This window comes from Salmo trutta, chromosome 7 (genome assembly GCF_901001165.1).
Source record: "Salmo trutta chromosome 7, fSalTru1.1, whole genome shotgun sequence".
NCBI lineage: Eukaryota > Metazoa > Chordata > Actinopteri > Salmoniformes > Salmonidae > Salmo > Salmo trutta.
In genome coordinates this window covers 49,613,097-49,629,051 of record NC_042963.1, presented here as the reverse complement: position 1 = coordinate 49,629,051, position 15,955 = coordinate 49,613,097, and the positions used below count along the sequence as shown (strand labels likewise).

The window sequence follows — 15,955 nt, the reverse complement described above, 5'->3', positions numbered from 1 at the left end:
TCATGTGTCTCTCCTCAGGCCGGTGGTAGCTGGTCCGCTGCAGGAAAATGAGGTACGGGAGGTCCCTCCACCCCCCCTGGACATCGGGGGGGGCCCCGGCGTACACAGTTCGATCCATCTTGGACTCCAGACGCCGGGCGAGGGGCCTGCAGTACCTCGTGGACTGGGAGGGGTACGGCCCGGAGGAGAGGTGCTGGGTACCGGTGGAGGACATACTGGACCCAGCGCTCACCCGGGAGTTCCACAGCCTCCATCCGGATCGCCCTGCGCCTCGACCTCCGGGGCGTCCTCGAGGTCGGCGACGGCGCGCTGCGGGAGCCGCGCGTCAGGGGGGGAGTACTGTCACGACTGTGACGGATGGTGGCGCCCCTCCTCGGCCGGGCGGGGCTCGGCGGTCGTCGTCGCCGAACTACTAGCTGCCATCGATCCTTGTTTTGTTTCACTTTCGTTTGGTTAGGTCTAGGTAGGCACGCACCTGTTTTGGGTTAGTCATTAGTGGGGGGGTTATTTAGGTTAGCGTAGGATGTATGGTTTTTTGTACGTGATTGTGTTTCTCTGTTTGCTTGCTTGGTGACACTCTGATTTTGTAATTTTCAGTAGTGCGTGTGTTTGCACCAACAGTGTTTTGTCCCCCTGTGTTTGGGGCACCTTGTTTTGTTGTGCGCTTTGATCGCTGTGTTTGGGAAGGCTTGTATTTTTTCCGTTGTGCTTATTAAAGCCACTACCCTGCATCGCAGCTTCCTGCATTTGATTCCTCACCCACTACACACAAGCGTGACAGTAGGTGATGGCTATATTAAATACTGTAGGTGATGGCTATATAAAATACTGTAGGTGATGGCTATATTAAATACTGTAGGTGATGGCTATATTAAATACTGTAGGTGATGGCTATATTAAATACTGTAGGTGATAGCTATATTAAATACTGTAGGTGATAGCTATATTAAATACTGTAGGTGATGGCTATATTAAATACTGTAGGTGATGGCTAAATGAAATACTGTAGGTGATAGCTATATTAAATACTGTAGGTGATGGCTATATTAAATACTGTAGGTGATAGCTATATTAAATACTGTAGGTGATGGCTATATTAAATACTGTAGGTGATAGCTTTATTAAATACTGTAGGTGATGGCTATATTAAATACTGTAGGTGATGGCTAAATGAAATACTGTAGGTGATGGCTAAATGAAATACTATAGGTGATGGCTATATTAAATACTGTAGGTGATGGCTATATTAAATACTGTAGGTGATAGCTATATTAAATACTGTAGGTGATGGCTATATTAAATACTGTAGGTGATGGCTAAATGAAATACTGTAGGTGATAGCTATATTAAATACTGTAGGTGATGGCTATATTAAATACTGTAGGTGATGGCTAAATGAAATACTGTAGGTGATGGCTATATTAAATACTGTAGGTGATAGCTATATTAAATACTGTAGGTGATGGCTATATTAAATACTGTAGGTGATGGCTAAATGAAATACTGTAGGTGATAGCTATATTAAATACTGTAGGTGATGGCTATATAAAATACTGTAGGTGATGGCTATATTAAATACTGTAGGTGATAGCTATATTAAATACTGTAGGTGATGGCTATATTAAATACTGTAGGTGATGGCTATCGGCCTATATAGAATCTTCCATTCCTCTCAAAAATTTTAGAAAAAGTTGTTGCGCAGCAACTCACTGCCTTCCTGAAGACAAACAATGTATACGAAACGCTTCAGTCTGGTTTTAGACCCCATCATAGCACTGAGACTGCACTTGTGAAGGTGGTAAATGACCTTTTAATGACGTCAGACCGAGGCTCTGCATCTGTCCTCGTGCTCCTAGATCTTAGTGCCGCTTTTGATACCATCGATCACCACATTCTTTTGGAGAGATTGGAAACCCAAATTGGTCTACATGGACAAGTTCTGGCCTGGTTTAGATCTTATCTGTCGGAAAGATATCAGTTTGTCTCTGTGAATGGTTCGTCCTCTGACAAATCAATTGTAAATTTCGGTGTTCCTCAAGGTTCCGTTCTAGGACCACTATTGTTTTCACTATATATTTTACCTCTTGGGGATGTCATTCGAAAACATAATGTTAAATTTCACTGCTATGCGGACGACACACAGCTGTACATTTCAATGAAACATGGTGAAGCCCCAAAATTGCCCTCGCTAGAAGCCTGTGTTTCAGACATAAGGAAGTGGATGGCTGCAAATTTTCTACTTTTAAACTCGGACAAAACAGAGATGCTTGTCCTAGGTCCCATCAAACAAAGAGATCTTCTGTTGAATCTGACAATTAATCTGGATGGTTGTACAGTCGTCTCAAATAAAACTGTGAAGGACCTCGGCGTTACTCTGGACCCTGATCTCTCTTTTGAAGAACATATCAAGACTGCTTCAAGGACAGCTTTTTTCCATCTACGTAACATTGCAAAAATCAGAAACTTTCTGTCCAAAAATGACGCAGAAAAATTAATCCATGCTTTTGTTACTTCTAGGCTCGACTACTGCAATGCTCTACTTTCCGGCTACCCGGATAAAGCACTAAACAAACTTCAGTTAGTGCTAAATACGGCTGCTAGAATCCTGACTAGAACCAAAAAATTTGATCATATTACTCCAGTGCTAGCTTCCCTACACTGGCTTCCTGTTAAGGCAAGGGCTGATTTCAAGGTTTTACTGCTAACCTACAAAGCATTACATGGGCTTGCTCCTACCTATCTTTCCGATTTGGTCCTGCCGTACATACCTACACGTACGCTACGGTCACAAGATGCAGGCCTCCTAATTGTCCCTAGAATTTCTAAGCAAACGGCTGGAGGTAGGGCTTTCTCCTATAGAGCTCCATTTTTATGGAATGGTCTGCCTACCCATGTGAGAGACGCAGACTCAGTCTCAACCTTTAAGTCTTTACTGAAGACTTATCTCTTCAGTAGGTCCTATGATTAAGTATAGTCTGGCCCAGGAGTGTGAAGGTGAACGGAAAGGCTGGAGCAACGAACCGCCCTTGCTGTCTCTGCCTTGTCGGTTCCCCTCTTCCCACTGGGATTCTCTGCCTCTAACCCTTTTACAGGGGCTGAGTCACTGACTTACTGGTGTTCTTCCATGCCGTCCATGGGAGGGGTGCGTCACTTGAGTAGGTTGAGCCACTGACGTGGTCTTCCTGTCTGGGTTGGCGCCCCCCCCCTTGGGTTGTGCCATGGCAGACATCTTTGTGGGCTATACTCGGCCTTGTCTTCGGACGGTAAGTTGGTGGTTGTAGATATCCCTCTAGTGGTGTGGGGGCTGTGCTTTGGCAAAGTGGGTGGGGTTATATCCTGCCTGTTTGGCCCTGTCCGGGGGTATCATCGGATGGGGCCACAGTGTCTTCTGATCCCTCCTGTCTCAGCCTCCAGTATTTATGCTGCAGTAGTTTATGTGTCGGGGGGCTAGGGTCAGTCTGTTACATCTGGAGTATTCTCTTGTCTTATCCAGTGTCCTGTGTGAATGTAAATATGCTCTCTCTAATTCTCTCTTTCTTTCTTTCTTTCTTTCTTTCTTTCTCTCGGAGGACCTGAGCCCTAGGACTACCTGGCATGATGACTCCTTGCTGTCCCCAGTCCACCTGGCCATGCTGCTGCTCCAGTTTCAACTGTTCTGCCTGCGGCTACGGAACCCTGACCTGTTCACCGGACGTGCTTGTTGCACCCTCGACAATTACTATGATTATTATTATTTGACCATGCTGGTCATTTACGAACATTTTAACATCTTGACCATGTTCTGTTATAATATCCACCCGGCACAGCCAGAAGAGGACTGGCCACCCCTCATAGCCTGGTTCCTCTCTAGGTTTCTTCCTAGGTTTTTGGCCTTTCTCAGGAGTTTTTCCTAGGGAGTTTTTCCCAGCCACCGTGCTTCTTTCACATGCATTGCTTGCTGTTTGGGGTTTTAGGCTGGGTTTCTGTACAGCACTTTGAGATTTCAGCTGATGTACGAAGGGCTATATAAATAAATTTGATTTGATTTGATTTGATGGCTAAATGAAATACTGTAGGTGATGGCTATATTAAATACTGTAGGTGATAGCTATATTAAATACTGTAGGTGATGGCTATATAAATACTGTATTAGATATAAATGGTCTTAATAAGTAGTGAATATAAACCGTTTACAGTGCCTTGCAAAAGTATTCATCCCCCTTGGTGTTTTTCCTATATTGTTGCATTACAACCTGTAATTTAAATGGATTTTTATTTGGATTTCATGTAATGGATACAGAAAATAGTCAAAATTGGTGAAGTGAAATGAAAAAAATAACTTGTTTAAAAAAAATGTGAAAAAAGAAAATATAAACGGAAAAGTGGTGGGTGCATATGTATTCATCCCCTTTGCTATGAAGCCCCTAAATAAGATCTGGCGCAACCAATTACCTTTAGAAGTCACATAATTAGTTAAATAAAGTCCACCTGTGTGCAATCTAAGTGTCACGTGACCTGTCACATGATCTCAGTATATATACAACTGTTCTGAAAGGCCCCAGAGTCTGCAACACCACTAATCAAGGGGCACCACCAAGCAAGTAGCACCGTGAAGACCAAGGAGCTCTCCAAACAGGTCAGGGACAAAGTTGTGGAGAAGTACAGATCAGGGTTGGGTTATTAAAAAATATCCGAAACTTTGAACATCCCACAGAGCACCATTAAATCCAATGGAAAAAAAATGGAAAGAATATGGCACCACAATAAACCTGCCAAGAGAGTGCTGCCCACCAAAACTCACGGACCAGGCAAGGAGGGCATTAATCAGAGAGGCAACAAAGAGACCAAAGATAACCCTGAAGGAGCTGCAATGCTCCACAGCGCAGATTGGAGTATCTGTCCATAGGACCACTTTAATCCGTACACTCCACAAAGCAGGGCTTTACGGAAGTGTGGCCAGAAAAAAAGCCTTTGCTTAAAGAAAAAAATAAGCAAACACATTTGGTGTTCGCCAAAAGAAATGTGGGAGACTCCCCAAACATATGGAAGAAGGTACTATGGTCAGATGAGACTAAAATTGAGCTTTTTGGCCATCAAGGAAAACGCTATGTCTGGTAGAAACCCAACACCTCATCACCCCTCATCACCTCTCACACCAACATCATCCCCAGTGAAGCATGTTGGTGGCAGCGTCATGCTGTGGGGGATGTTTTTCCTCGGCAGGGACTGGGAAACTGGTCAGAATTGAAGGAATGATAGATGGTGAGAAATTCTTGAGGGAAACCTGTTTCAGGCTTCCAGAGATTTGAGACTGGGACAGAGGTTCACCTTCCAGCAGGACAATGACCCTAAGCATACTGCTAAAGCAACACAAGTGGTTTAAGGGGAAACATTTACATATCTTGGAATGGCCTAGTCAAAGCCCAGACCTCAATCCAAATGAGAATTTGTGGTATGACTTAAAGATTGCTGTACACCAGCGGAACCCATCCAATTTGAAGGAGCTGGAGCAGTTTTGGCTTGAAGAATGGGCAAAAACCCCAGTGGCTAGATGTGCTAAGCTTATTGAGACATATCCCAAGAGACTTGCAGCTCTAATTGCTACAAAAGGTGGATCTATAAGGTATTGACTTTGGGGGGGTGAATAGTTATGCACGCTCAAGATTTCTGTTTTTTGTGTTATTTCTTGTTTGTTTCACAAGAAAAAATATTTTGCATCTTCAAAGTGGTAGGCATGTTGTGTAAATAATACAACCCACCCAAAAATCAATTTTATTTCCAGGATGTAAGGCAACAAAATAGGAAAAATGCCAAGGGTGGTGAATACTTTCGCAAGCCACTGGAAATGTCTGCTTGTTCTAGTTTTGGCCTTGCAACAAGTTTTTCACTTGTTAGTGACCATGGCACGGTTCTTTATACTGTGTGTTATTATCCCACTGTAAACTATTCTACAGTCTAACGCTGTCACAATATCCCACTGTAAACTATTCTACATTCTAAAGCTGTCACAATATCCCACTGTAAACCATTCTACAGTCTAACGCTGTCACAATATCCCACTGTAAACCACTCTACAGTCTAAAGTTGTCACAATATCCCACTGTAAACCATTCTACAGTCCAACGCTGTCACAATATCCCACTGTAAACCACTCTACACTCTAAATTTGTCACAATATCCCACTGTAAACCATTCTACAGTCTAAAGTTGTCACAATATCCCACTGTAAACCACTCTACAGTCTAACGCTGTCACAATATCCCACTGTAAACCATTCTACAGTCAAAGCTGTCACAATATCCTACTGTAAACCACTCTACAGTCTAAATTTGTCACCATATCCCACTGTAACTTAAAGCTTCCCGAGTGGCGCAGCGGTCTAAGGCACTGCATCTCAGTGCTAGAGGCGTCACTACATACCCTGGTTCGATTCCAGGCTATATCACAACCGGCCGTGATTGGGAGTCCCATAGGGCGGCTCATAATAGCCCAGCGTCGTTAGGGTTTGGCAGGGGTAGGCCGTCATTGTAAATAAGAATTGGTTCTTTATTTCCAGGATGTAAGGCAACAAAATAGGAAAAATGCCAAGGGTGGTGAATACTTTCGCAAGCCACTGGAAATGTCTGCTTGTTCTAGTTTTGGCCTTGCAACAAGTTTTTCACTTGTTAGTGACCATGGCACGGTTCTTTATACTGTGTGTTATTATCCCACTGTAAACTATTCTACAGTCTAACGCTGTCACAATATCCCACTGTAAACTATTCTACATTCTAAAGCTGTCACAATATCCCACTGTAAACCATTCTACAGTCTAACGCTGTCACAATATCCCACTGTAAACCACTCTACAGTCTAAAGTTGTCACAATATCCCACTACAAACCACTCAACATCCTAAAGCTGTCTGTTACAATATTTGAAGTGAGTCAATTGGATGTGTGTATATAATGAGGTCCTACATCTACTTGAGCTATATCTCTGGCTTTCCATTCGATCTTCTTCAATCATTTCAATGGTCTTAGACACCTTACACACAGTGAATTACTTGTATGAATTGTAACCTCAGGCAGACATGCCCTATGATACTGCTGGCTAGAACCAATGATTATTTCCTTGGCTGTGAATGGGGCTAACCTGGGAATGTTGTCGTCTACGGTGGCACAGCCGTACAGGAACACGATGACTCCCACTAGAGAAGCAGGGATCAGCATTTGGGTGTACAGCCCCAGCCACGCAAAGTACAGCCCTATCTTCTCCCCAAAGTACTTCCTGCATAGGAAACAATACAGCAATCTCATCTTTCAAATAGAATGGAATACAATATAATAGAATGGAATACAATATAATAGAATGGAATACAATATAATAGAATGGAATACAATATAATATAATAGAATAGAATGGAATACAATATAATAGAATGGAATACAATATAATAGAATACAAAATAATAGAATATCATACAATATAATTCTGATCTGTTTCACCTGTCCCCTGTGATTGTCTCCACCCCCTCTAGGTGTCACTTATTTTCCCCAGTGTATTTATCCCTGTGTTTCCTGTCTCTCTGTGCCAGTTCGTCTTGTATGTTTAGTCAAGTCAACCAGGGTGTTTTCCCCGTACTCCTTTTCTATTCTCTTTTGCTAGTCTTCCCGGTTCTGACCCCTGCCTGACTCTGGACTACTTTCCCACCTGCCTGATCATCCTGCCTGCCCTGACCTTGAATCTGCCTGCCCTTCGGTACCTATTGGACTCTGAACTGGTTTTGACCTTTGACCTGTCCACGACCATTCTCTTGCCTACTCCTTTTTGGATTGTTAAACACCTTAAATCTGCCTCCTGTTTCTGCATCTGGGTCTCGCCTTGTGTCATGATAATAATAGAATACATAAAAGAACATAGAATATGTATAAGAACATAGAATATGTATAAAGTATTTCCTGCATTAGGAAAACATATTGCATTAGAAGGTTAGGTGCAACACTTTCTCCATTATGAAAAAAATACGGTTTATTTGATATAAAGATTAATAACACAATGTGACATTGCAATCTAAACAGACCTTCACCAGATAGCGATTGGGGAAGAACAGAGCAATCTCAGGAATAGCGTTCCAGTTTCACTATAGGAAACTTTCCCTCACCTTACTAGCCCGATAGGCTGGTATTTGTAAAATACACTGTAACTCGCCCACTCCTCATACAAGAGCTGAAACACAGAACAACAAAATGTCAAAACATAACACGCATTACAGGGTCCACACTTAAAAAGGAGAGTTTAAAAGTCATATTTTGATTTGTCTTTTCATTGAAGAAACAACAAGACAGAGCAGATGTTTCGGCTGTTAGGCCACCGTCAGTGTTATTGCTTTCAAACCAGCATGCATTCACTCCAATTTGTAACCGTCTCAGCTCTTAGTCAAGCTCCTGTAACCATGATTGCTGGAGAGAGAGTGTGTGATAGCTGTGAATGGGTCTTTTGACCTCTGAAAGCTAATATGAGCTGTAGTTGGAGACCGAGGACCAGAGAGTGAGAGAGGGCCAGAAGGTCAGAGAGGGTCAGAGAAGGTCAGATACATTTGAAGTCAGCTCTCTTTTCTTCCCTCATCTGATGACAGATGTCAGGTGGAACGTAGAGAGAGAGAGCGTGCTACCGTGGTAAATGAAAGGGTGGCTGGTGTGAAGGGGAGAGGGGAAGAGAAGGGGGAGACAGAAGGGGGAGACAGATGGGGGGGTTGAGGTTGTGACTGGCGGTGGAACAGGGGAGAGCTGTGCAGGGAGAGGGGGGAAAGGTTGAAGAGCAGGGGGGAGACAGACAGGGGAAGGAGTCAGGGGGTGAGGAACAGGGGGGAGACAAATGGGGGAAGGGAGGCGAAGGTTGTGACTGGTGGATGGAGAACACAGTGTACATTATTGGGATCTGGGGACACAGCTGTGTTCCTTCAATCCAGTACTATTATGTCCTTGTCCTGTCCTCCCTCTCTGTGACACCACTAACTAATTTCCTATCTATCTATCCGTCCGCTGTATGTCTGATCAACACCCTTCATGTTGTTGTTCCACTGGCTGACTGCTTTCATCAAACGCTAGAGTACAACTGTGAAGCTGAACATTATTGCACAACAATATCATTATCTGTTATTGAAAGACAGATTCGTTTTTATTTTCTTTCTCATCTCATTCATACTTTCGTCTAGCCTCTTATGTATCCTTGATCATTTCAAAACCAATGGTTCTCTTGTTACATTGAAGTAAATCTGAGAGGCTGTCTTCCGAGTAAAGAACACATGCTGTTCCCAGAAGAGCTCTCTCTCTCTCTCTCTCTCTCTCTCTCTCTCTCTCTCTCTCTCTCTCTCTCTCTCTCTCACTCTCTCTCTCTCTCTCTCTCTCACTCTCTCTCTCCCCTCTCTCTCACTCCCCTCTCTCAGATCATTTGCAGTGTGAAAATGCCATTGAAGAACCATTCACACATACAGTAACATATATGTACACTGTTTGTACATACTGTAACATCCTGTACATGTCCTCATGGACTGGGCCCCTTGGCATTGGGTTGTCCCTGTGTGGGTAACGTAGTGCATCTCCCAGCCATGCAGACAGCAGTAAGGTGATCTGTGTGCTTGAGGCCGGGCTCTCCAGGCACAATCCTTCTAATCCTTCCATTCACAACACTGGTATAAGACCACACTCTTTGAGAAAAAGGTGCTATCTAGAACCAAACTTTTGACAGGTACTACATTCAAACAGCCTACCCGACCGCTCTGAGCTGATTTCTGACGTGATGGTCCTTCTTTTCCTCTCTGTCTCTCTCTCTCTCTCCCTCTCTCTTAATTCAATTTAAGGGGCTACTTTTGGCATGGGAAACATATGTTTACATTGACAAAGCAAGTGAAATAGATAATGAACAAAAGTGAAATAAACAATAAAAATTAACAGTAAACATTACACAAAAAAATTCCAAAAGAATAAAGACATTACAAATGTCACATTATGTCTATATACAGAGTTGCAACGATGTGAAAATAGTTACAGTACAAAAGAGAAAAAAAATAAACATAAATATGGGTTTTATTTACAATGGTGTTTGTTTTTCACTGGTTGCCCTTTTCTTGTGGCAACAGGTCACATATCTTGCCGCTTTGGTCTCCTTCCTTCCTTCCCTCCCTCCCTCCCTCCCTCCCTCCCTCCCTCCCTCCCTCCCTCCCTCCCTCCCTCCCTCCCTCCCTCTCCTAGTGATCCTCGGCCCAAAGACCCTGGCTAGTACCCACTGTATCCTACGCTGCTCAGGTGTTGACAGAGAAGTGTGGGTTGGCTGGTCCGGGGCCCCATCAGCAGGCAGCAGGCTCAGAGTGTTAGAACGATCCCCCTCTGATGCCCTGCCAGAGACACAACTATCCCAACAGTCAGGGTTTCCACTGTAACCATCCTACTGAAATACTGTACAGGTCATATCCCAACAGTCAGGGTTTCCACCACAACCATCCTACTGAAATACTGTACAGGTCATATCCCAACAGTCAGGGTTTCTACCACAACCATCCTACTGAAATACTGTACAGGTCATATCCCAACAGTCAGTGTTTCCACTGTAACCATCCTACTGAAATACTGTACAGGTCATATCCCAACAGTCAGGGTTTCCATTGTAACCATCCTACTGAAATACTGTACAGGTCATATCCCAACAGTCAGGGTTTCCACCACAACCATCCTACTGAAATACTGTACAGGTCATATCCCAACAGTCAGGGTTTCCACTGTAACCATCCTACTGAAATACTGTACAGGTCATATCCCAACAGTCAGGGTTTCCACCACAACCATCCTACTGAAATACTGTACAGGTCATATCCCAACAGTCAGGATTTCCACCACAACCATCCTACTGAAATACTGTACAGGTCATATCCCAACAGTCAGGGTTTCCACCACAACCATCCAACTGAAATACTGTACAGGTCATATCCCAACAGTCAGGGTTTCCACCACAACCATCCTACTGAAATACTGTAGAGGTCATATCCCAACAGTCAGGGTTTCCACCACAACCATTCTACTGAAATACTGTACAGGTCATATCCCAACAGTCAGGGTTTCCACTGTAACCATCCTACTGAAATACTGTAGAGGTCATACCAAAATAACACACTAGACTTCTCTCTCTCTCCACAAGCCTAGCTAACCAACAGGCTACAAACAGGCAGTTTATTCTCCTGTTGTGTCACCATCCAAAGATACCCTCCTCCTCCTCCTCTCCTCCTCCTCTCCTCTTCCTCCCCTCCCCTCTTTATGAGACACTTATCTTCGCTAAACTATAGTATGTTTGCATTTATCTTATCAATAGGATTACGCTAGCTATAAGAATGTAAACTGTTCGATAATTTAACTAATTTGTTGTGAAGATGACACACACACACACACACACACATGCACGTGCGCTACAGTATGTACATTCCATCTGTTGCCAAGCTGAGCTTATTGTAATCATTCTCAGTGGGAAGAAGATAAGACACTTGGACACATCCCCGTTCAGAGAGAATTCCTCAATTACATGCCATTATTCTGTTTCAATGATAGGGATGCCAATAGGATCATTCTAATGCTCAACAGATGTTCCAGACAGTACCATGGTACCACTAACACACAGCAGTCTGGCTACACAACAAGAAAGATAGTGGATATTTTCTACCATGGTACCACTAACACACAGCAGTCTGGCTACACAACAAGAAAGATAGTGGATATTTTCTACCATGGCACCACTAACACACAGCAGTCTGGCTACACAACAAGAAAGATAGTGGATATTTTCTACCATGGCACCACTAACACACAGCAGTCTGGCTACACAACAAGAAAGATAGTGGATATTTTCTACCATGGTACCACTAACACACAGCAGTCTGGCTACACAACAAGAAAGATAGTGGGTATTTTCTACTTGTTGTTTGAACTCAACTGAAATCTATAAAGCATATGCTAAATTATGCCTTATTGCTTTCTAATGTTTCAGGGCACCAAACATGCCCTTAACTAGATGTTCAGGAATGATCTTGAATAGGAACGGTATTACGCACAAATGCTAAACTACAGGACACTATTGGGTCGGTGAAGACGAAGCACCATTCCTGATGAGCCATCACAGTCTCCACACCAGACCTCCATTCCATGCAGTATTTGAGGTGTAAACTAAAGGAAACAGCCACTAGGAACAGAGCACCAGAACATCTGAATAAGCTAGCTAACAGGAATGTCTTTTGAAAAGCAAAACAAACCTTTAGTCTGCTCTAAACTAGTCCCAGATACAGTTACTGCAGTTCCTTCTGTCTTTCTCAGGCTCAATGGAGTGAGGTACACACTTATCCAGTCATACAGACACACACACACGCACACACACACACACACACACACACACACACACACACACACACACACACACACACACACACACACACACACACACACACACACACACACACACACACACACACACACACACACACACACACACCAGCAGCTCTCCAGCAGGCAGAGCAGAGGAGGCCTGAAGAGACCTCAGTACAAACAGGACCCTGTGCCAATGCAGCAGAGTCAGCTGATAAGATTGTTTAGCTGTCATCCTCAGCAATAACAAACCCCAGGGCCCAGCCCATCGTCTTGGAGAGGGGTCTGCCCTGCTCACACACCAAGCAGCTGTACAGTCATTAAACAAACACCAAGCAGCTGTACAGTCATCAATTAAACCATCTCCAGAAACACAGCTGTTAATATCAGTGTGGTCTGTTCATATCAGTGTGGTCTGTTCATATCAGTGTGGTCTGTTAACATCAGTGTGGTCTGTTCATATCAGTGTGGTCTGTTCATATCAGTGTGGTCTGTTCATATCAGTGTGGTCTGTTAACATCAGTGTGGTCTGTTCATATCAGTGTGGTCTGTTCATATCAGTGTGGTCTGTTAACATCAGTGTGGTCTGTTCATATCAGTGTGGTCTGTTCATATCAGTGTGGTCTGTTCATATCAGTGTGGTCTGTTAACATCAGTGTGGTCTGTTCATATCAGTGTGGTCTGTTCATATCAGTGTGGTCTGTTAACATCAGTGTGGTCTGTTCATATCAGTGTGGTCTGTTCATATCAGTGTGGTCTGTTCATATCAGTGTGGTCTGTTAACATCAGTGTGGTCTGTTCATATCAGTGTGGTCTGTTCATATCAGTGTGGTCTGTTAACATCAGTGTGGTCTGTTCATATCAGTGTGGTCTGTTAACATCAGTGTGGTCTGTTCATATCAGTGTGGTCTGTTCATATCAGTGTGGTCTGTTAACATCAGTGTGGTCTGTTCATATCAGTGTGGTCTGTTAACATCAGTGTGGTCTGTTCATATCAGTGTGGTCTGTTCATATCAGTGTGGTCTGTTAACATCAGTGTGGTCTGTTCATATCAGTGTGGTCTGTTAACATCAGTGTGGTCTGTTCATATCAGTGTGGTCTGTTAACATCAGTGTGGTCTGTTCACATCAGTGTGGTCTGTTCATATCAGTGTGGTCTGTTCATATCAGTGTGGTCTGATCATATCAGTGTGGTCTGTTCATATCAGTGTGGTCTGTTCATATCAGTGTGGTCTGTTAACATCAGTGTGGTCTGTTAACATCAGTGTGGTCTGTTAAAACCTGTTAAGGATCTGCCCCTTTTTAAAAAAAATTTGCCTAAAATGACATACCCAAATCTAACTGCCTGTAGCTCAGGACCTGAAGCAAGGACATGCATATTCTTGATACCATTTGAAAGGAAAAACTTTGAAGTTTGTGGAAATGTGAAATGAATGTAGGAGAATATAACACATTAGATCTGGTAAAAGATAATACAAAGAAAAAACCAAACGTTTTTATTGTTGGTATCATCATTGAAATGCAAGAGAAAGGCCATAATGTATTATTCCAGAGGAAATTACATTTTGGCCACTAGATGGCAGCAGTGTATGTCCAAGGTTTTAGACTGATCCAATGAACCATTGCATTACTGTTCAGAATTTGGTATCAAGACTGCCCAAATGTGCATAATTGGTTTATTAATAACTTTTCAAGTTCATAACTGTGCACTCTCCTCAAACAATAGCATTGTATTCTTTCACTGTAACAGCTACTGTAAATTGGACAGTACAGTTAGATTAATAAGAATTTATGCTTTCTGCCAATAACAGATATGTCTATGTCCTGGGAAATGTTGTTGTTACTTATAACCTCATGCTAATCGCATTAGCGCACATTATCTCAACCATCCCGCGGGTGGAACACTGATCTGTAGAGATCCTTAAGAGGTTATTAATATCAGTGTGGTCTGTTAATATCAGTGTGGTCTGTTAATATCAGTGTGGTCTGTTAACATCAGTGTGGTCTCCTTAGGAATGCCCATATGCCCATATTCATGTCACTCACCTTCCTATCATTGGGTTCAACGTTTTCACCATCCAAATCTCCCTGCATAAACAAATAAAACAGAGATCTTGTTATTCGTCCAGATAAGTTTTCAACGTGCCTATTCAATGTGACTCGTCCTGACATATTTGACTGCACTCAACGACGTCTATTAAAACGTCTACTAATCATATACAGTCAAATTGGCAGTTAACTTTATTGTATCGTCAGCACTCAGCAGTGGAATTGACCAATGTCTCATATGTCATTAAACAGACGTATGTGTGGTGTCCACGCAGGTTGGGAATACCATAAGACAGCAAAAAAAAAGAAAGATGTAAAGATGTATTTTATTGTAAACACAATTAAGCAGATTGCAGTGAGTACTCACATCATGCAGTGGATATGCATCTGTGTAGACTCCACTCCCTAGTAGGCTGGTGAACCCTAGAGACAGAGACACCAGGTAGTTGTACCACGTTTAAACATCTAAATGAAATACCTACTAATTCTGCTGCTCTTTAGTTACTGCAGTAACTAATGGCTGGTACCAGCAGTGCTAGTGTCAACCCAGAGGAACCATTTTTAAAAGTCTAACGGTCAATTTGAGAATCTGAGTTTAGGCTACGTGAATATTCCTGTGTTACTGTAACATTTCACACAAACAAGCACGCATTTTACAGGCATATACAGTAGGTTATAAAATAGACACATACACACACAAATACAGACACACTCAAACACACACTCTGCATAACGTTCCACTTTCTTGTGCAGGACACATAATGCATGTAGTGCATAAGGCTCGAACTACACAGAAGGGAAAAGCCCTCCTAGACATTCAGTATATAAAACAAAGCAGACTCTTATAACTTACCCATACTATACTTAGCCTTTGTGCATTTTGTACGTTTCAATACTTCGAAAACCTGATAAGATAAGAAGGGAAGAATACACGTGGTTAGCAGATGTTATTGGTCACATACACATGGTTAGCAGATGTTATTGGTCACATACACGTGGTTAGCAGATGTTATTGGTCACATACACATGGTTAGCAGATGTTATTGGTCACATACACGTGGTTAGCAGATGTTATTGGTCACATACACGTGGTTAGCAGATGTTATTGGTCACATACATGTGATTAGCAGATGTTATTGGTCACATACACGTGGTTAGCAGATGTTATTGGTCACATACACGTGGTTAGCAGATGTTATTGGTCACATACACATGATTAGCAGATGTTATTGGTCACATACACATGGTTAGCAGATGTTATTGGTCACATACACATGGTTAGCAGATGTTATTGGTCACATACACGTGGTTAGCAGATGTTATTGGTCACATACACGTGATTAGCAGATGTTATTGGTCACATACACGTGGTTAGCAGATGTTATTGGTCACATACACATGGTTAGCAGATGTTATTGGTCACATACACGTGGTTAGCAGATGTTATTGGTCACATACACATGGTTAGCAGATGTTATTGGTCACATACACGTGGTTAGCAGATGTTATTGGTCACATACACATGGTTAGCAGATGTTATTGGTCA

General features: G+C 42.8%; 1 protein-coding gene across 6 annotated transcripts in view; it reads right to left on the bottom strand.

The window, feature by feature from the left end:
- The window catches only part of LOC115197601 (anoctamin-1), a 114,742-nt gene that overhangs the window by 34,911 nt on the left and 63,876 nt on the right, over positions 1 to 15,955 (bottom strand). For all 6 annotated transcript variants that reach the window (XM_029759276.1, XM_029759275.1, XM_029759273.1 and 3 more), the window contains 5 exons: positions 15,263 to 15,314; positions 14,777 to 14,832; positions 14,407 to 14,448; positions 8,122 to 8,186; positions 7,113 to 7,247 (listed from right to left, as the gene is read on the bottom strand). In XM_029759276.1, coding sequence (XP_029615136.1) covers positions 7,113 to 7,247; positions 8,122 to 8,186; positions 14,407 to 14,448; positions 14,777 to 14,832; positions 15,263 to 15,314 — 350 coding nt within the window. The remainder of the gene's footprint in view (positions 1 to 7,112; positions 7,248 to 8,121; positions 8,187 to 14,406; positions 14,449 to 14,776; positions 14,833 to 15,262; positions 15,315 to 15,955) is intronic.